The sequence below is a fragment of the Pygoscelis adeliae genome, unplaced genomic scaffold (genome assembly GCF_000699105.1).
Source record: "Pygoscelis adeliae isolate BGI_AS28 unplaced genomic scaffold, ASM69910v1 Scaffold166, whole genome shotgun sequence".
NCBI lineage: Eukaryota > Metazoa > Chordata > Aves > Sphenisciformes > Spheniscidae > Pygoscelis > Pygoscelis adeliae.
In genome coordinates this window covers 1,909,261-1,932,160 of record NW_008825156.1, presented here as the reverse complement: position 1 = coordinate 1,932,160, position 22,900 = coordinate 1,909,261, and the positions used below count along the sequence as shown (strand labels likewise).

Here is a 22,900-nt window from a genome sequence, read left to right as displayed (position 1 = left end):
TAATTGATGACACCACAATCATGAGGAATAATGCTAGTCTAGTCAGGTATTCTTTCTTCCTGGTAAATACAATCCAGGATACCCTGAGGGATCCTGCTAAGCAGAGATGTAGAGAAAAGCACACAGAAAAAGAGGACAGGAACACATTTTTCAACATGTCTTTTTCCCTTATTCAACTGTCGAAGAGAACAAACGCATTGTCCAACAGGGATTATAAATGAGCCTCTGCCCAAAGTTAAAACTGAACTTCTGAAAATATACATGCTACCTCTTTGAATTTCATCCTTCAGATACTGACAACTTTTATGTTACGGCAAAGATTTACAAGAGAAAAAGGTAGTTTTTAAAATCATTTAAATCCACAAGACAGATTATGAAATTATATACTTTGTCTTTCCAGTGAAAAGGGACAAAAGGACAAAGGAATCCAGCCACCGATTTATCCACCGATTTGCCAACTCCCATGACAAGCTGATGAACAAACCTTCAACTTTATTTCCATTTAATAAAAAAATGCAGTTTAACAATCTTATAGGAAGGCCCATAAGAACATGTTCACCTACTTTTAATTAACCAAGACTAATTAGCTGTACCTTACTTCCTTGCCCATAATGCAGCAGCACTTTCCCTCTCATGAATGTATCAAGAACGGGGTTAAGATGAAACAGCTTAGAGGAACATATTGGAGAAAAGTCAATGATGGACTCCTACGCAATCCTTATGAGAATTCATTTCAAGAAAAAGAAAATTCTTCAAGCCCTGTCAGACAATATGGATATTTTTGGCACGTACACCTCGCTTGTTTTGTCCTTTCATGGAGATAAGTAAAACATATTGCTGTCAGAAAAATGGATTACTTTGATACTCTAAGCCTTACATTGTCAAAGAACTGCTGCAGTGTCTTTCTCCCCATCTGTCCCAAACGCAGCTCTGATATCTACTTTTCCCCCTCTATAACCTGGAGTAGAGTATACACAATTTCACATTGGGAGCAGATAGATGCTGGAAGTGAAAATACCTAGTTCAAGGTAAGTGTAATCTCACTAGTTAGGCTTTGGGTGAGAGTGAAATATTCATTCTCTGAATCGAAACATCCATCAAGGCGTTGCATGAAATAAATCTGAACCTACTTGTCAAGAAGAACAGAAAAATTATGGGGAGGACAGGGGTTGTCCCCAGGTGTCAAGCATAGAATAGAATAGAATAGAATAGTTTAGGTTGGAAGGGACCTCTAAAGGTCATCTAAGTCCAACCCCCCTGCTGTGGGCAGGGACATCTTCAACTAAATCAGGTTGCTCAGAGCCCTGTCCAACCTGACCTTGAATGTTTCCAGGGATGGGGCATCCACCACCTCTCTGGGCAGCCTCTTCCAGTGTTTCACCACCCTCAGCATAAAAAATTTCTTCCTTATATCTAGCCTAAATCTACCCCCCCTTTAGTTTAAAGCCATTCCCCCTTGTCCTGTCACAACAGGCCCTGCTAAAAAGTTTGCCGCCATCTTTTTTATAAGCCGCCTTTAAGTACAGATAGGCTGCAATAAGGTCTCCCCAAAGCCTTCTGTAAAGACACTGGTTTACTACAAGAAGCGTAAACATAGTTGAGAAAACAGCCTATCACTGCAATCTTCCTTAACAATTTCATTGCTCATGTGGTGTACACGTGTATACTTACTGTAGGGCTTCACTTCATTAAATAGGCATTTCCCAACTTTCAAGCTTAGGTATCATCTCATCCTCTCTCTAATAGAAGAAATAGTTGTATGCACAGGAGAATTTACAAAACTTGGTTTCTTGTGGCTCCCTGTATGGATTGTGCCTTGTCTAACAGTAAGAATGAATGCAGACTAAAACCTTTCACTTCAGTGGAGGAACCACCTGTGAGCTTTCTCTCTTCCTCCTCTCCTACACAACTGCTTATTTAATGAAATTGAGTATCATTTAGACGTAACTCCTATGAAATTAAGGTAAGACCAGACAACATGTTCAAAAGCTACCTGGGGATTGGTGACTGGTGACATGCAGACAACAGGATCGCATTCGCCTTGCATCCTTGCAAAAAAAATAATGATGATTTATGTAGCAGTGCATGCACGTCTGCGTATTTTTTTCTTGTTAATCTTACCTAAGGAGGTTAAAATCAGGGAACTCCTGAAGGAGAAATCATCTGAATCTTTTTTTTCTTTTGTGACAGCAAAGTATGCCATACATGATGAAACTAATACTCAGCCCCCAAAAAATATATATAACAAAATGCTGTCAGCCATGATAAGGAAATCATTAAAAAAAAATGCAACTTCCAGGTACCATAGTTTTCCAAGTAAAAGCCCACATTCTACAATAATGACCTCAAGTGAGACACACTAGGAGATGGCAACATAAACTTTAGGATTATCACCCATCTGAGTCACTTACACCCTGTTTACTCCTTGTTGAAGGCTCAGTGGTTCCAGTACTATTTATAACATTTTTGTCTCATCTTTCAAGGGTTTTTCCTCCTTCTATCAGTAGTTTCCAGAAACGAGGGAGATTTCTGACATGCTAAAGTGACAGAATGCTATAGGTAGCCTTGTTCAGCAGCAGAATACTAAAGTAACTAATGATCAGGTCTATCAGCTTTTAAATATGTGATCTCTCTTAATAGGAAACAGGTTCCAAACTTAGAGTTAGATAACATTTTAAGCTACTAACTATTTTTTCTCCCTGCATTCTCCTCTGAGACCTATTCTCACCATGGACCTGTGTTTGAAACTTCTATGCAAGGCTATGTTTGAGACCTATGCTGCAAGGCTTGTTCGTGATGTATCATGACAGATTAGGATTAAAATCACTTGACTTTAAAACTAGAGTTCTGGAACTCTGTGCTCATGCAACCTCACTTCCAAGGCAAATCAAGCAGATTCACTTGCACGTTGAGAGTAGTTGGATCTTTCAAACAAAAAACAGAAGAGGACCATGACCCAGGTAAAACACTATCACTATCTGCCAACATTAAATTTTAATGCTTCCCAACAAGCACTAAACACAGTAATTGTACTGAGTCTTCACTAATTGTATTGAACATCACTCAGCTGGCCTTTCCAGGAATGCAATGAGCAGGGATGCAAAAGAGGGAAATGAGGCTTCTCAAGCACTATCCTATCTCCCGTCCAAAACAAATTTGGAGAGAGCTCCTACTCAATCCCTCTCAAAGAATCAACAATCTTTAAACCAAGTCCGCTTTCCAACTAAAATCCTTTGTATCCAGAGTTTTTAAAAAATATATTATGTTTGGATTTCCTCTTATTCCCCAGCCCTGAGGCAATATTAACGCTTGAGAGAGACGCCTGTAGGTGACAAGTGTGGAAGTACTGCAGTCATCTCGTCTAACACTTACATCATCATATACATACATACATATATATATATTTTTAACCTTTAAGAACAAAACAGTTTATTATATACACACAGACTTTTTTTTCTTCAAAAAAAGATTACAAATAAATCTTTCCTAAAATTCTGGCAACCATTCTACTTGGACCATCAGTGAATCCTACTGAAATGTAGGACTGCACTCATGCCACCCTACAACACTAATTTTGTCACCCAGTTGACTATTAACCCATGGTTGAGTAACTCAAGTAGGCATAATTTCATATATAACATGACTGCCCTCTTGTGTCAAACTAGTTGCCCTTCCTTTAGCAGGGGGATTTTTCACAACATCTAACTTACTTCTCTTTTCTTAATATGAAAAAAAAAAAATTAAACTAGTTTCTTGAGTATGAAACTAGAGCTCTACAGTTCTTGAAACCATGACAAAACAAAATGTAAGGTATGGATGACAGAAAGCAATGTGGAAAATAGCTACACATATTTCCAAATTGATACAATCCTAAATCACTGACAGATTTATTATCAACAAAAAAAGGAAAAAGCTGTTTCCCTCTCAAAGGCTGTTTTCTTTACATAGTCCCTTTTTTTCCTTATAGGTCAGTTATAAAATTAATTATATGAAATCATATAGCAAGATTGTTAGCTAACTTCACCAAGTTAGACATACAGTGTAATTCACTAGTAGCTCTGAATACAGAAGCCTACGTCAATATGTGCAACATACTATACTACAAGGGGGAAAACTCAAAGGACATCAGAGGTCCAAGTGGGCACATAGACATATACAGGATATACGCTTACACGTAAAATTATTTGCTCAAACAAAACAATACCTTTGCTGAACACAGTCAGTTTGCAAGTTCTGAGGGATTCATAAAAGTTGTAATATTTTTCTAATGAGAATTTGGTCCCATGCATAATTTACATACATTAACACACTATGCATGTGTTTGGAAACTTAGACATTATTTCAGATGTGATACGAAATTTATGATCTGTCCTTTAGCATAAGGGGTCAAGTTAGGTATGTGGGGTTTACGCAGCCATCAGTAACCCGTTGTGGCACCTGTGAAGTGCTAAACAAGGCTCTGGACTCAGGCCAGATAAGAGAGCACTGCCATCAAGGAAACATGGACAGATTTTTATGCTTTTTTTGCCGCCCCCCCTCTTTTTTTTTTTAAGCCAAGAGGGTGAATGTCAGTGAGAGCCTGTCGATGATGCTGGCAGATGGCAGTCAGTCAGAGCTAGATTAGATGTTTGCAATCAAGAACCAAGGGAAGAACTGGGTGCCTTTCTTTATGACTAGGAGAAAGGAAATTTAAATAAATAAATAAGAGACGCCCTCTGGCCAAGGAAGACAATCTTTGAAAAGCAGCATAAAAAGTGAGTCAGAAGACTTAACTAGAACTTTTCCCCAAAAACAACTTAGGACAGAATACAGCCACAGAAAATGCCTCATTTTTGCCCATTTCACCCATCTATCAGTTTTTGACAAAGCTAAAACAAAAAGCACTGTTATATGAATTGTTATCCAAACTACCAGACTGCTTGCCCTTTGGCCTTCAGCACTGACTTCAGCTCATGGGTCTCCCCTTCAGTTTTCCCTTGGTGCTCTCTAAAGCTTGTAGAGCCATCAGGCACTCCCGCCCTTTCTTTTAAGGAAGCAGCCATCTCTCTGGCCTACTGGCACATGCCCTGTGTGAGCACACACACTAGTTAGGAGTGATGGTAGGCAAGGTGAACAGGGAAGAAAGAAATAATTTCCTATCTGCAGAACTCCAATGTCTTCCCTACATAGAAGTCTGGAGGCAGAACGAAGCACTGGCACGGGGAGAAATGCTGGGCCAAGGTGTTCCACTGAACCTTGGAAAGGGAAACACTGAGGTGAAAAAGTGAAGAATTGAAACTAAGCAGATAAGAACTGAGTTGAACTGATGGAAACAAGCAGCATATTCTAAAAGATCAGTATTGTTCACAGCAGATCTCACAGTTCTGTATCAGGAAACTGGAAGCTTTTGGATAGAGATGTAGGAGAAAAAATGATGAAGTTAATTTCCTGGAAGTTGCTTCTGAACATACACCCACATCTGCACAGTTCCTAGAAGAGTACCAAGTACTAAGGTGTCTAGAATGCAGTATCACAAATTTAATATCTGAAAAATACGAAGCCATCAAGACAACTTTAATGATCTGAGTCTCTGAAATACACCAATGCCAAAAGAATTAAAGGCATCACATTCCAAGCATAAATGTGTCCAACGGTATCATCAAGATCAGCCAACTTTTCTCCCATATCCTCAGCTCGTTTCCTCCTGTCACTGCTGATACGACTATCCTTCCTGTTCACTGAAGCTCACATCCTTCAATTACTCTTTCCTCCTCTCTCCTTCTCCCACAACCCATCTGCTTCACCACAGCATCTCCAAGACTTGTCCCCTTCCTCTCCAGCCCTCCCCCAGAAAAATTCGTTTAGGCATTTGTAATGCTCTGGCCTTTCAATGAGCTGACCAGAGGAAGTACAGATGGGACAAGGGTAAGCCAGTAATTAAGGTACAGCTTTCCAACTCGTTTTGCTTTTCTACTATCAAAACTCTATCTCTTTTTTTTAGTCTCTATGCTAGATCTGTCACTACTGCCACATGCACTTTGAATGTTTTCTCCATTACGTGTAACTCTGTATAGCTATCAATCTCATCTCTCTACTGCATGTTGTATATGTTCTGCATTCTACACAAATGTTCTGCTTAATCAGAGAGGAACAGAACTCGAAAGCTTGCAATTTAGATGTGAATATTCCCAGACTTCAGACTCTTGGCTTGCTTTTATCCTTTCCTCCCTTTCTCTCTTTTTTTTTTTTTTTTGCCTTCTTTCAGTTCTTTCTGATACAGGGACACCTTGCATGCATAAAGCAAGTCATTAACAAATTACAGACTCCTGCCATCCAAATATTTCTAATGATTCATTCGTCTCTCAGGGGATCTGCAAACTATAATGACTACAGCTCCATTAGGTATGATTTATACTGAACTGCTTTTGAGAAGTTCATACCTTTAAACTGTAATTCCCTCAGAAAAAGAGAGATCCTAGATGTACCGTGTCTCAAATATGCCATTGGTGGTAATGCTACAAGACCTATAGTATACATTATTTGCCAGTTCATAATTTACAGTAAAAGACCAAAAGCCTTCAGACAAAAAGACAGAAACAATTAAGAGCTCTAATAATCTGATCCTGCTGTTTGCAGCACACAGTGATTTAAAATTATTCATGTGTTTCAATATGGAAGTGATTTAACATAATTTAGCAAACCTGAGACCTACATTAAGATGTAATAATGATGAATGGATGAGAGACAGCACACACACTTACAGAAAACTTCAGAGTCCTACAGAGTAAAGGAAGTACCCCTGAAGACCTGGCAGGTGCCCCTGTGTGGGTGGCCTAAAAAAAAAAAAAAGGAAGACTGCAAATAGCTTTTTTTTTTTTTTAAAAAAAAACCCAATATATAAAAGATCAAGATTCTAGAGTGTAACAAAGGGTGTGGATAAAAATGCATTCCAAATTAGTATCTGAAAATTTTACATAGACAGGACCGGATTAGGTTTCTAAAATAAAAAGCAGATGGACTGAGAACACTTACTAAATTCACTGAAGAACAAATACACTGTGGTTGCATCCCTCCATTATTTATTATCCCAGCAGCCATTTTAGGACTCAAACACAGCTATTTCTTGTATAGTACTTTCCATGCACACGGTTCTCAGCATAGGCTCCATATACACCAGCAAGCACAGTGCAAATCCTCTAGGATAAAGCACATATGCAAATCTTTACCCTTCCTTCTAAGTATAGACATTTCTCACAAAGCCTAAACATTCTGAGGTACTAAGTAATTAATCAAGAAGAAGAATAATGACTGACATTTCAACTTTTTAGCGTATTTATCACAGCTAGAATATGCGTGAAGTTTTATAACATCTGTTTAATTACGCACCTGACTTCCTATTTCCCCTGCATTATTTATTCTATGGAATAGGTAATAACAAGAACCATTAAATGTTGCACAGTTTGAAAAATAGCTAAGAGTATAGGGTGGAAAGAGAAGAAAGAGAAGAAATTAATGTTTGTGCTGCTGAAACAGATTTTCTCAATATCAGAGTGTGATTTTTTTCTAAAAACAGATGAGTACAGGAGAACAACAGCTCCCGATACAGTCTATTAATCCCAGTTTGCCAAATTTTCCTCAATACTGTGCTAAGATAGAGTAGTGCTTTCAAACTGAGCTTTCTGTCTCGGTCCCTTTTCAGGAGGAACAGGTACAGCATAACATCTCCAGACAGGACTCATTTTTGTTGTTTGTATGCATACTGCCAACCATAGCAGGACTCTAAATCCAGAGTGGGGTTTCTGGAAACCAACACAATGAAAGCACACACATGTGGCAGCTCTGCATCCTAGACTTTAGGTAGGAAGGGAGAAGAAAAGGATGCATTTCACCTCTGCAACCTCCCTATGCTCCCAATACAAAGCCCTTGAACACTTTACATTCAACAATGGAAGGAATTTGACCCCTGACTTGCAGACCTAGGTGAATAACGAATGCTTCACACAAAGCTTGTTTCTTTGGTTTTTCAACCCCAACTGTGGTCAGCTAAGCACTGCTGCCAGCTCATGTCGCTAACAAAAGGAAAACTGACATCACGCACCGCTCTGGTGCTGTCCTGCATGTCTCACCATCTGTGGGACAGCCCAAGACAAGCGTCCGTTTTGTGTTAAAATCAACTTTAAAATAATGGATTGTGAGGATTTTCAAACCATTCAGCACTGCCTAACGCCTCTGAAGTCCACCATGCCAAACCTACAACTTGAGAAGACTTATGCTGAGTTCGAGCACTTCTGGATCCCACTCTTACTGCAGAATGTTTTTTAAACAAGCAAGGTAGGGCCCAGCAGTCATTGAACAAGGGGCTAACTTGCATGGAGAAAGCCTGTATGGCAAACATGAGTATAAACTGGTTGCCCTGGAACTCAATTAGTACTTTTCTTCACACAATATTAAGGAATGTTGTGATATTTGGGAGTTCCCGCATCAAATAAAAATGAGGAAATAATTTTTAAATACTAGACTTATTTCTATAATAAAATAATACCCTCAAAAAAGCTGTTTGTTCATAATTTTTTGTTTGCTTTTATTAAAAAAAGAAAAAATCAGATCCCATACATAAAGGGGTCACATTTTCAGCAGCACTGCTATGACTTTGGTGTCTATGATCTGTTCTCAAATTCTAGCCAGTGTCTAAATAGGTATTGATTAAAAAAAAAAAAAGCTACAAAGGTTCAACTGCTTTCCAGAGTAACAGTTACACGACAGGAAAAAAAAAATAATCATGGAGATAATTCAAATAAGTTTCACTGCCAGTATGTTAAAGGTTTCATCGACATGAACTTACTGTCAGATGTAGACAAACAAGTAATTTCCAAATGCGAGATCTCACCAGATACAGCTGTCTGTTCACCGCCCTTCATATTCCTGCATGTAAACGAAACTTTTGTAGTGACCGCAAAACATTTTTGGCATCCCCTGGTATTTTCCATTCATACACAGCCTGTATTATGGATCTAGCCTGCCTGAAAGTGCCATCCCTCAAAAAACACACTGAACCTACAAAATACAGCATGACAACCTCTCGTAAACCAAGAATCACATAATCAGTGTTACATTTTTGCTGTGCTCTGCTCACTTCATTGGCTCTGTGCAAGATATTGTGTCACACTGAACATCCCCTGCCTTTATTTTCAAGGCTTTAATTCATGCGGGCCCAAAATTCCTAAAAGATTAAGTCCCTGGGATCCCCACCAATAACTCCCAATAACTCCCCTTTTCAGGAACAGTGACATTTCTATACCAATGACACTTGGCTGCACAGGAGACAGGACTTGGTTGCGGGGCAGGCCCCTGACCAAAAGCACATGAAGGCAGACCGACAACAACAGTTACAACTTTCTGATCCATTTCCCTTTTGACATTATATTTATGCATTTTACATGTGGAGAAGAAGGGAAAAAAATGAATATGAACACATCTTTTCCTTGGGAAAGACAGACATAGAGGAGTAACTGGACATAGCAATGACTAGCTTCTGTATTTACTTTTATCCCAAGAGGCACCCAGTAACCACAGAAATGGCTGTGATACAGGAACCTGAGAAAAACACAGAACAAAACACAACCATGAGCAACAGGTCAGTTGCTTTCCTTTAGTTTGCTAACAGGCTGACAACTTCTGTAAGGTATTTAAAGTATTTTGTCTGCAACACAAAGAAAATGCTTTAGCTTTTCCCAGTTTAACTTCCTGCGGTGAGTAAAACAAAACATACCGTTCTACACATGGGAACAACAGAAAGTCCCCGAGACACTGAGTGAAATCACAACTATTTTCAGTCCTTGCAGTCACACAAAGAAAGTAAATTTCAGTCAGCAGCTCCATGACCTCCCATGGGCTCCCTGTCCAGGGCAAGCAACCAAGGCCAGGCATGCTGCATCCAGCATCCAAGGGATGCATAGAGCTCCCTACTTTATAGCAAACGTTTCAAACAAAACCCTCCATCGCAGTAAGCTTTGCTACATCAGTAGGGTGTCAAGCATACTTGAACATGTTTTTAACTTCAGAAAAAAATCATCAAATAGTGATCAGAAACAGAAGGTGCAGAAGAAACTCTTTAATGTGTCAATGCTGTAAAAGGATTTCCAGAGAAGTACAGCAAGAGGAAAATACTACATTAATTCTGAACTGGGTCCTGGTCATACTGGGAGCAGCATTTACTTGTGAAAAAACCTGCAACTGCAATATTTATCTTTGTCAAACACTGTGGAATGAAGTTAATAGGAAAAATCAACTTGTATTGATAATATGTTCAAGCAATTTTCAGATCACTTTTACCCACAGAATGTACAGCATACAATTTCCTGAACGATTATAGTATTACAGCAGGTAAACTAACCCATTTGCACCTTTTGGAATTGTTTCCCTGTCCATTAATACTGTTAGAAAAAGGTACTTTCCTTCAGCATTGCTGTCCTGTTGCACTATTCAGCAATATTTAAACCACCTGTTGATTTCCATTTTTCCAACATAATGCACTTTACTACAAAAGATGCTCTCACAAGACCTCATTAGAAATTAAATGTTATCCAAGTATTAAAATACAAAGGTCCCTTGGGTCACACGTGCTATTGGTTTTTAATACCATAACGTTTCATGCCTGGATTTGATAGTTGAGCTTGGAATTAGATGATTAGATCAAAAATACATTAGACAAACTATTTGCTTGCTATGCTGTGTTGGTTTCCAGCTCTGCCTGCCCCAAACACAGATATCTGTAACTACACTCACATCCACAGCTATCATTTCATTAATAAAAAAAGTAATTCACAAACGCTAACATTTTGACCAATATTAGAATTATAATTTTGCTAAAAAATGTTCATTTACTAGTTTGTACCTGCACATGGAACAAATCACAGTGGTCAACTATGTGTCTTGTTTGGCACATATCAATCTCAACAGGCATTCCTACAACCTTGTACTGATATCAGATCGACTCTTGCTGGAGAGCCATGATGCCAAACCCAGGTATGTTTGCTACGCTGATTAGCATAGTATATGCAGCATATGTGGGCATAATGCTGCCCGTAGATTTTGAAGTATGCTAATTTAACTGCTATTTAAAAGCATTAAATTTTACAACTTCATAATGAATATTTTGTTACCACATTAGTAGAAAACTATTATTCGTCATAAAATTAATAAAACATTAAACCAAATTTCTATCCTGTTTATTGAATAATATAACTCCCAACAAAAGAAGCGCGCACATTATAAACTACTCAAGTTTTTAGCTTCTTCTAGTATATCCACTGCATCTAAACAAAAAGTAAAGCCATCCTCCATCCTCAGAAACAAAATGTTTATGCTTTGAATTTTAATTCTGGAGTTAACTCAAGATGATCATAAATTTAACTTTTTAAAATGCTAGATAAAAGTGGGACATTTTTACTGTCTCCCCCCCTCTCCCCCCAAAAAAGTTTTTGCACTTATTATTCTGCATGGTGCCCAAAGTAAACAATGATAAAAGTTAGTAAGTGGGGAGTTGCTTGTTGTTTTTACAGCATAGGAGCCCTGTACTTCTGAATCACTAAGCAGCTGGAGTCTGGTTTAATTACTTAACATCAATCAAGATGTAAGCCAGCACTTGGAGACCAAGGAATGCAACGTTCATCTGCAACATAAAAGAAATAACTAAGCTATCTTAGCTTCTGCCTAGACAGTTTGTACACTAGGAAAAGTCAACACATTACTTTTATACTATGTCAGTAACATAAAATAGCCAAATAGTAATTTTACGCTGTACCTGAATACATCAGTAACAATTTGTAGTAGGGGAGAAAAGATCATGAGAATATTATTTAATAAAGGCTTGTAACCTCTAATACAGAACATACTTGTCCAGTACTACCTTCTGGCAAATAGCAGCACCGGTATATGATAGCACTTCCCTCTCCAATAAATAAATAGACAGAAAGTTAAAATAAAATAAAAAGGAGAGATGAAAGTGCAGACTCTCGGCTCTTGCCTGAATTTTTCACCTGTTCACTCTCTAAGCTTGTGAAATACAATGAAATACAAATTCTTTCATTGTGTTTTTGCTCATATTAAGAAAACAGCACAGCAATGCTGCATTCAACTCAATGTAGCGCTACAGCCTGTCTTTTACAAGATCAAAGGAGATGATCTAATTATCCCTTCTGGTCTTCAGATCTATAGATGTAAACTACACACTATCTAATCTATGAAAAAAGCAGCCACCCACCATAGTACATAAGAACTTCTCCCTAAAGATAAAAGAAACAAGTAACCACATGGGACAGATGTTAGCCACATTACTTATTGCACTGTCGGAAGCAGCTCAGTTGCTACAGTGTGGAGGGTGAAATAAGACACCATGAAGATCTGCCCAAGTCTTCAGCACATCTCAGGTAATCCATCTATAAAAAACAAAGATTATAAATAGCTGCCTGTATCATGGAAGACACAATCAGTCAACTTTAGCCACCTCTGTAGCAGACATTGGATGCAGAACACAGAAACAGTTTGTGTGCTGGGATCCCACCTATTAGATATTATGCAAACACAGAACAACAACAGTCCCCAACTCAAAGAGCTTCCAATCTAGGTGTAGGATGACAGATTAAATATATACAGGCAGATAGATGCAATAGCACCTGGAAACAAGGTATCACGTTTGTCTCAGCACAGCAGTGGCTACAGTACTCTTCAGGTGCAGGGAAGAATTTACAGTGATTTTGAATGAGGGCAGCTGCACACGAAAATGCATGACACTGGTACTATTAGCTCATTGCTACAGTGGGAATGCCATAGCTATTTTGGCAGTGCTTCTAGCTGGTATCAATACTCGTAAGCCAGAAACGAAGTTCTTATAAAGTATGACGAACATACTAAAATACCCATTTGCCTTTCAACATTTAAGAGACAAGTTTTCTTACGTCCTGCTCTACTACAACCAGCTAGCTCTTGAGCTGCAGACAAGCTTTGCAGCCCCCTAAAACTGGGACTACCTAGCAAACTAATAATTTCTTAACTTAAATCAGAGGCACTTTGAGTCCTTTTTGATGAGTATACTGCATTGATCATTGCTCACTTAAAGGATTAGCCATATTTAGGACTGGATTGCCGCAGCTCTTTTCCCCTCCCATGCAACCTGCAACGAGAAACCAGAATGGGATGATGACACTGAAATCATTACAGTATGTTGTTTACCACCATTCTGGAGTTTCCTTCTGAAAAAGGAACTTTCCTGATGGCTTGTTAAACCAGCTTTAGGGACACTTCACATCCTCAAGTAGCTCAAAGCAGCTGAATAGATGAGAAAAATCAGATTCCTGATATGTCCAGAGTTCTAGGGTCAATTTCTATGGCCAAGTTTGTGGTCAATTTATAACAAAAGCACAGGATATAAAGATGCTTTTCCATACCAAAGGGAATAACTCAGGGAAACAGTCCTCCCCCTTTTTAGCAAACTATTCAATCAGCAGAGATTGTAAGCAGCATACCTAAGGGAGTTTGATGACATACTGAAGTGTGCCGAATTAAAAAGGCACGATGCCCAGCCATACAGCAAACAGTGAAGACTTCCCTGTTGCAAGTTACGTAAATGACTGGAATAAAAGCACATAACAGTAACCAGCGACGTTTGAACATTAAGCTCTGGTCTTAACTCAAGCATGTTCTTACACATAGTTGCTATCACTGTTATTCTTCTAACATGCCCTGTCATTAATGATAAAATGAACCCCAGGCAAGTCATGGTTTAAATATTGTTAGCAGCATTTCAGAGAGAATTCTTGTGACAGCAGAAGTCAGCTGTTACATCTGGCCACTCGAGAGTGAAAAAGAAATATTTGCTCAGACTTCAGAGGGTCATTTTGGCATAGAAGAGGAAGATAAAAGCAGGAATCTTTTACAATATGAGCTAGCAAATCAAAGCAAATAGGAATTCCACTCACTGATAATCCAACAGAAGAGACAGTTATAACACATTCAGGACTGTTTGTTCTAGGCAATGTGGTTATATCTCATGCCTACAGATTATATGCTGGTAATTAAAACATAGAACACAATAAAAGCCTTATAGAAGAAAGAAAGGAAATATTATTTCCAAGAAAAGCCAGTGGTAACTGCAGCACCATGGACACTGCACTCGGTGTTTACCAGCACACTTTATTTCAATTATTTAAATTATATTTCAAAATGTTCAAAAACATTCATTTCAATCATTCAGAAAGATCCATCTGTTATCATTTCCTCTTAATCTGGAAATTATTAAAAAGCACTAAATTTGTTTGCTTAATTATTCCATTTATCACGCTGTTTAACAAAGAAGGGTTTATTTTTAACACCACCTCCACTATTAGAGCCCCCCATTCACTCCTAATACAATGCCTAAAAGGCTCTCTACCACACCTGAGACGCTGACGGAGATGATAGAGAAGATAAAGCTGATATCACAACACAGAATTTTTTCAGGATGGAAATACACTTAACAACAAGAAAGTGCTTTTTGTTTTTAACCTAATGCTTTATTTTATTGTAAGCCTACTGTATTAACTCTAAGATCACAGCAGTATACCTTTGCAAGAAAGTCTCCACTGAAAAAAATTTTTATATGTATACTGACAAAACCAATCCTTAACTAATGAAATTTATTTTCACCATGAAACATGTGGGGAAGAGTCATTAAAACATCAAGAATTATTGTTATTTTGACCATATAGACAATAACAGGATCACAAATGTGCGATGTTAGCAACTGCTTTCAGCAAGAAATACATTCCCTGAAGTCAGCTGGATCCACAGTAATTCTTTAAAAAAATATTAGAGAGAAAAATGTATATGAAAGAATACCATACTCACAATTTAAAGATCAAGAATTTTGCCAGCAATTTGCATAGTTAGAGAGTATATTGGTTTACATAGTCTTATGACAGCAAGTACTCGTTTGGTATGATAGTCAAGGTGATAGAACTAGGTATGAGTTGTTCAAGGGGTCTCCCCAGTTTCCTTAAAGTTTATGAAAAATCGAGCTGCTACTTATATATAAAGAGTTTAAATACAGTATCCACAGACGACCTTTGATTTATGTTTCAATTTCTGCAGTAAATTTACAATACATTTAGAGACAGTATTTCCCTAAAAAGTTACTCATATTAAGCAGCAGAAAGAAATATATTTATACATCAGAACTGATTAAACAAATCACTGTCCGATGAGCTCCTGAACCCCAAGAATGGGAAACTACAGAACTAACAGACATTAGCTTATTTTTGATTCAGTAGCATTTCTGAAAGATCCACGGAGAATGCAGAGCTCTCTTTAAACTTCTTTAAAGAGATGAGCAATATTTATATAAAGATATATTAGATTGAGAGTTCTTAATTATTTTCTTCTCTCCCTTGTTCAGCTCGATTTCACTCACTTCTCCCCTTCTCCCCCATTTGTATGCTTAGAAGCTTGGTTAATTTCTTTTGTTACTTCAGCTAATGTCAAATGTAAAGTTAAAAAGGGTGCTGAAATTAAACAATTATACAAACACAGGGAAAGAACCTCTTGGTAGCTGAGGCTCAGCTACAAGTAGCATCGATTTTCCACTGCTTTAAAATGCAAATAGAACAAAAGACCCAACAAAGTGAAACAGGGAACCGAAGACAATATGGGAACGCACTGATTAGAGAGAAAGAAAACAGCGAGAAGTCCAAAGGAGAGGTGTGGTATTGCTACAGTCTAGTTTCCTATTTCACTTTTACAACAGAACAGACCACAACAGTCATTAAACAAACCATTGAAGAGCCAAGTCTTATCTCAAACAACACACTGTGTACTGCATTCTTTAAACTGTTACAGTTCATTTTATAGGTGAGATCCATAATAGCTAATTACACAGATTGCTCTGCTCAAATCTGCATTTTCTGCTTATAAGACTTCTTCACGTAGAAGGAAAAGTGCAATCACTCTTCCATGCACTGCTATGTTATTCTATATTTCTGCATGCACCTGCTGCAAAGCTGTTTTTGCTATGACATTTTAATCCCTTTCCTGTTTGAACATCAGGTCTCAAAGTGCTTCTATTATTATTTTAGTTTCCTCAAAGTGATACTGACAAACAATTAACTGGTGCAGTAATCTTTCCACATGAAAGATTTTCCATTTCTAATTCCACAGAAATAGGGCCACAATTAGTACAACGTTTATTTCAAAACAGATTTAAAAACAGAAGTATGTCCTGCAAAAAACCGCACACCTGCATTTTTATTATTAGACAAAACAGTCCTATTAAATTCAGTGAGAATATGCACCTACATTTACAAAAAGAGAATAATTTTTGCATAAGCAAGCAGGGCACTGAAATTCAATTTAAAGGGGACTTTAGGCCTAGAAGCCTAAAGCCCTTTGCCATAAGAGCTGAAAGATGGCATTTTCTTTCCATGATGTAATGCAAGTGAGAAAACAAACTTAGCCTCATTCTTTTTTTAAGCCACAACGATGCCAAGTGTTTGCCTGTCAGTAACACAGTAGGTACCCCACACTTTTGCCAGATTTACACTACCTGTCAAAAGGAAATATTTTTCATACTGTCAACTAAAAGTCACTTTCTAATTGCATGTCTCCAATTAACTATGTAATATTTACTCATGTATTTATGACTTTCAAAAAATGAATGTTTATTCTGGAGTCACCTTTCCGTGGTTTATAGATAAGCTAATTCATATGTTGCAATAAAAATATAATTGACCAGGAAATAGTTCTACGAATCCCAAATCCAAGCATCCTTAGATCAAGTGTTTTTTATATTATGCTTCCACTTCTGAAACTGTCTTCATGCTTCTGTTCCTCTAATAGAGTATGAATGGCTTTTAAGACCTGAAACTAGAGATATTTGCACTTAATTTGACTTTTCCATACTAATTTGTTTTCATAGCTGGTGCTGTATTTTTGTTAAGTACTTGGGTTTAGACTTGCATATGGTTGCTTATTTCCTTATCAACAAATCTGGAGCAATCATACTGTATATATGATGGCTTTAAGGAAATAAAATGCTTCACATCTGGGGACATCAGAACAAAATACTTCATCCTAGATTCTCTCAGGCACAGCATAACTTTCAAGCCTGAATTAAAAACACAAAGACATGGATCTGAAATAATAATCTGACTAACCACTTTTACGCTACAGAAAATTAGGACATGGCTTTGCACAAAGAGATATATCTATTGCACAATTCTAAATTTGATCCTTAATTCTATGCCCACGTCTAACATGCAGGTCCTACTAACAAGTGTAACCAGCTCATAAATATTGGTTCCCTAGGACTTTGAAATGAAGAATGAAAAAGAAGCATCTGTCTAAATAATTCATGGAAATTGACTGGTCTTCAGCATCCAGCAACACGGGTACCCAGTGAAACGCAGCACAGCAGCTTGCTTTTCAACTACCTCAAATGCACAACCCAACAGTAAAACAAACATTAGAATATTTTGCATTTCAAAATATTTGGGAATATCTGTTTACCTGAATGCCAATACTCCAACTGAGATTACAAAACACAGGGTTTTCACTAACTTTTTGCCAAACCCTTACATCTATAGTAGGCTGATCTGGCATTGTTTCAGGCTTTTTAATAAACTGCGTACAAAGTAAATGCACTTCTAAATGAACAGTTCTCAGGCTCTACAACATTTGGGCACCCATGCTTCAGAGAGACACATTTTGATTAATATTTTATCCAGTTTTGCATTTAATCCAATTTATCCAGTTTTGAATCTAAAACCGAAGTCTTAAAAGAAACAATGACTTCCGTTTTCTTCCACCCTAGCAGAGACTCAATTCAAGCCATATGTGGGGACATGTTTTGTACCATCCCATCACTCATGACCTAGAGCAATCTAGGGAGATTTCAATAAAGGTTACAACTAAAAATTAAGGAAGTAAAAGAGAAATATATGTTACTAAAAGACTAGGGTGTTAATTTGGTAAGGTTCTTCAGCTGATACACATTACCTATATGCTAAGGTCTCCCACAAGTAGTTCATAGGAAAAAAAAAATCTCAGCTGTTACACAAGTTGGACTTAAAAGTGATGGAGCACCTTATTATTAAAAACGTATCACTGAAGGTCACAATGAGAAATAACTAAATCATTCCCAAATCCAAAAAGAATAATGAAAACTCCTAGTACCAAAGCTTATTTCTCTTAAAGAAAGCCTGCAATGTTGTGGTAAATTAAAGTTTAAAAAAAGCTACGCAAAGGAAACTTCTAGATCTGGTTTTGCTGCTCCGTTGTTCTTGTCTAAGGCTTGAGGAAATTTATGACTTCCTCCTCCTGCTTGTACCACTAAGAAATCTTCCAGAATACAAGTCTCCTAAATCCTCTGACTACAAATATATGTACATGTACAATATTCAGCTGAAAATGCAAGCCCTTTTGCTTGGGGGCAGGGAAGAGTCCTCCCAAACCTACTTTTTTTAAAAAATGCCCTTCTAAAGTGGCTATAAAAAGTATGTTTGTGCTTCTCTGCTATTTATACTGTACAGGAAGAAGTCCTGAAAATTGGCAGCAGGCATTTCTGCATGTTTTGTACCTCAGAAATACAAGTATGCCAAGAATTTTCCTCTGTGGTTTCACTGCAGAAATCCTCAGATTTCTAGGAATAGGAGGGGAAAATATTGTCTCATTCCTCTGCTAGAGGACATACTGTCACACATCTACTATGGTAAATGATAATAATTTGTCAGGAGTTTGAATTAAACAATGGCAGAATTTTTTTTTTTTTTAAGGCATTTGAATAAAAATCTTTTGCAATTCTCAATTTTTTAGAATAATCTGAGAACCTGGAGCATAAAGGGTATGTGGAAGCTCTTCTTTTAAAAAGGAAAACAACAACAGAAAAAATACAGGCCTATTTCAGATCATTTTTATATATCACAAAGCAGTAATAAAGATCAAAATAGGTCTTTTCTTCCAATGCAGATCATCATTTGACCATTAGAGAAGGTGCTGCTGAAAGGGAAAGGCTGGTATTTCATATGAGTAGTATTTAAAAATTTGCACTTTACAGCTATTCCACTGGAAAATGGTGGAGGGAGTAATATAATTCTCAACAGGCAAGTACTCCCACACATTGTCTCCATGCAAAAATCTTGAGGCTATCAACCACCAGCTGCCCAGAGACATTAGCTAAAAACTAAAGCCTTGTGTCACAGCCAAGTGAACTTTTCTTTAGGTCAACACGAAGATTTACTGGCACTCGAACAGTATACACCAACTTCAAGGTAAAAAGAGTTTGACGCAAATATCTGAGATAGCCCTATCAGCTCCATATTTCAGCTCCTCCCACCTGAATTGGCTTCTCTTGTCTAAGTCAACTAATGCACAATTCACTAGCCTTGACTTACTGTGAGATGTGAGTTATTGGGGTCAACAGTGTCTCACCCTCCAGGTCAAGCTCATCGGCAAAGCTGTTGGTCCTGATGAAGGGTCCTGTGTTCACATCTAAAAACGTCGGGCTTTTTTTCACTGTGAGGAAACATGCAGATAACAGTTAAAGTAATAGCATTCGTCTTTTTCAAGAAAGGTCTACCACTCATTTGGATCTCTGAAATACTGTACATTTTAACAGAATATTGAAAACAAAGTTACTACAAAAAAATTGCATATACCGCAGACTTCATGAAAAGTAAAACTTTAACTCTTCTTCTACCCAAGGAATTTTAACTTCTGCTGAAGACTTAAAGCTAATACTTTTTTTCTTTTTTTTATTGTTCATACTCCTCATACACTAGAATGTCGAGTACCTATATCACAGGCAGCTTCATGCATTATAAAACTTATTGTACAATACTCAGCCATACCATGGACCACCGCTTTACAGCGACAGTGCATGACTGCAATTCAATGACAAGATCAGTTCCTTTTTATATCATCTCTACTTCATGTTTTAGTTTATAATACCAGTTTCTGGGATGTAATTACTGTGACTAAGATCAAGAAGCCAGGCCTAGAACAACAAAGGTGCCTTTTCACAGTGAGCAGTCAGCTCCTGTAATGCACTGTCTGAGCCTGTCTACTGGTTCCCAAACCCTCTCACCCTTAGGCACAAGGATGCCTCATCTTTGAGCCCAGACATGAGACAGGTGGCAAGATGTTCAGTTCATCCAAGATGAGGTCCTTAGTGGGAAGGCCATTTCACAGAACTTCAGTTATTGAAAATTTTTAGTGGCAAAGTTACTTGTATACCAACACTTTCATGCATCCAAGAAATTAGGCAGAGTATTACAGATTTCATTTTTAAACTCAGGCTCCTAAATTCTGCCAGCCTCTAACATTAAGAACCCTAAGTGCTTTTTCCAGCATGGTCCTAACATTTGTTAGAGAAGCCACAAAATTTGCACATAAATAAAACCACTATTGTATTTACACATGACTGTAAATGAATTTTATGGAGAATAAAAACAGCAAGTAAAATTCTGTAGAAATCATAGGTAGACTGTGACACCTCCATAGAAATCTTTATCTGTGCAACTGGCTGGATCATTCAATGAAATAATTGTAATGTTGTAATTTATAAAGTCTCTACTGTATTAAATAAAATACTTTATAATATAACAGTAAATAACGCCCTGCCAAAATGCAACATGAAAGCTAAAGGAATACAACAGAAACAGCTAACTTAAATGTAGCTGAATTTAATGAGAATAGAAGTGGGCATATCAGGAAACAAATTTTTTTTAAAATGCAACCACTTTACTCAAGTAAGTAGGTATCTTCATATGGCAGAAATGGATTTGAACTTTTACAAATAATCAGAAGAGAAGATGTTATTATATCATCAGGCACATGGCCATTCAAAATTACAATGGGAAAGTCTGCTTTCCAGAACTTGTAATAGGAGAGGAAGACCTCTGAAATCACAGTAAAAAAGAGACAACTGCTAGGAGACAAAATTATTAAAAGCAGGAGCCACTTGCAGCACTTAAAAAATGAAAATTCTATAGTAAGTTTTAGCAAATGTTAGCTTCCTATTTTTGGTTTTAGTATCATGTTATTTAATCACTTTGCTGTAGCCATCATCCAAGATAGTGGCTGTGAAACAAGCAAAATTCTTCCAGATTCAGATATGCAGCAAAATGTCTTTAAAACAGACTCCTTTTGGCTTTAAATTAATTTTCACTGTTTTAATTTCTACAAGATACAAATGAAACTTTTCCAGTTTCTAGGAAAGGATGACTCACAGCCTTTTTAGTTTTCCTGATGACAAGTGATAAAACTGCTGAACTTAAAACCATGTAAAGTGTTTGCTGAATACTCACTAAATCATGCTTATGAGAGATAAAATACACACAGTACACAAGTGGATTTGCAGAAACAGCTATTCCTGGATCATTCACAGTTATTGTTTTCCAGTTTCATGGGAGTGGAGAGAGGGAGTGGCACAATGAAAAAGGAACAAGAAAGTCAAGACTGTACCTCAGCCTATTTGAAAGCGCTGTTATCTGAGAATACAAAGATGAAGAGCTGCTTAATATGAGGCAAACATGGTATCTCCCTCCCTCTTTTTATTTTAAAATTTTCTAAGAAGATCATAACCAAGATCAGCCTGTTCTGGTGACCAGTGCAGCCCTTGGCTTTTTATGCTCTTATTCTTAAATGTATGTTGCTGCTTCCAACATGAAGGAGGAACGACTCCAAAACACTACCATGCAACCTGCTTGCACAGAGAGGGAGGAGGGACCAAGAAAAGAACATGGCATTAATGAGAGCTTCCCTGCCACAAAGTGCCTTGAAACAAGGCTCAAGCAGAGCACTAGGGAGCATATGCTGCTGCAGCATATTTTTTTTATTTATAAAAACAAATTCATAGCCATTTGACTTTGGAGGAGTCTTACTCACAAAGCAGTGTTAAAAAAAGACACTAAATTTCTAAATAAGTAGGCTAAACGGGGGGAAAAAAAAAGGAAACTTTAGAAACTCATTTTCAATGGATAATAATGAGTGAAAAGAAACAGGAAACAGGTGTAGCAAGGGATAGTCACTATAATTCAGGGGTCCCCAAGCTTTATTTTCTCTATTTTTGATGAGTAGCAGCAGCAACTATAGTAGACTATCCAACTGATAATGCTGAGCCAAGTACTACTTTGAAATGGCAGAAAATACACTCCCCTCAACATGCGAACCCCTATTTTAAAACAGAAATTCTAAACTTTCTGGAAACATTCAAGGTCAGGCTGGATAGGGCTTTGAGCAACCTGCTCTAGTTGAAGGTGTCCCTGCCCATGGCAGGGGGGTTGGACTAGATGACCTTTAAAGGTCCCTTCCAACTCAAACCATTCTACGATTCTATGAACTTTCAATCGAGGATTATAAACACAAGAAATTACTGATAGGTTTTCTGTATTACCAACACAACAATTTTATATACAGTATGACATGTATGCAGATGCTTTTCTGGTAGTATTTGGCTAGTAAGACAGAAAATATTTTACACTGCCTTTTTTGCAAGCACAGACAAAAAATTTAAAACACTAAAGCATTTTTCATGGAAAAATCTGAGTTTTAATTAATGCACTTAGAAAATACCTCTGTTCTGCAGAAAATTTCTGGTTTTATTTAAACATTTGCAATTTACAACCTGAACAACTTTCCAAACTCAAAATTCTACTGACATGCCTGTGCTTTCTTTAAAAAACAGCACTATAATTTTCTTTGCCACAGCAGGCAACTCCAGACAGAGCATTGCAAAGATTTAGTAATTAACAAAGGTGATGAAGCAATGAAATATTATGAGCTTTACCTGGAGAGGAAGGAGCACTGGAAGACTGCTGGTCTGCGGAAAAGGATGGCCAGGAGCGCTGACAATCTGAGTCAGAGTAAAGATGCACATAAAATAAAGAGACATGGG

At 37.5% G+C, this 22,900-nt stretch overlaps 1 protein-coding gene across 1 annotated transcript in view; it reads right to left on the bottom strand.

Annotated features, from left to right (window-relative positions):
• Positions 1-22,900, bottom strand: part of KCNQ1 (potassium voltage-gated channel, KQT-like subfamily, member 1) — a 374,642-nt gene that overhangs the window by 229,406 nt on the left and 122,336 nt on the right. The window contains exon 12 of the mRNA XM_009328598.1: positions 19,398-19,518. Coding sequence (XP_009326873.1) covers positions 19,398-19,518 — 121 coding nt within the window. The remainder of the gene's footprint in view (positions 1-19,397; positions 19,519-22,900) is intronic.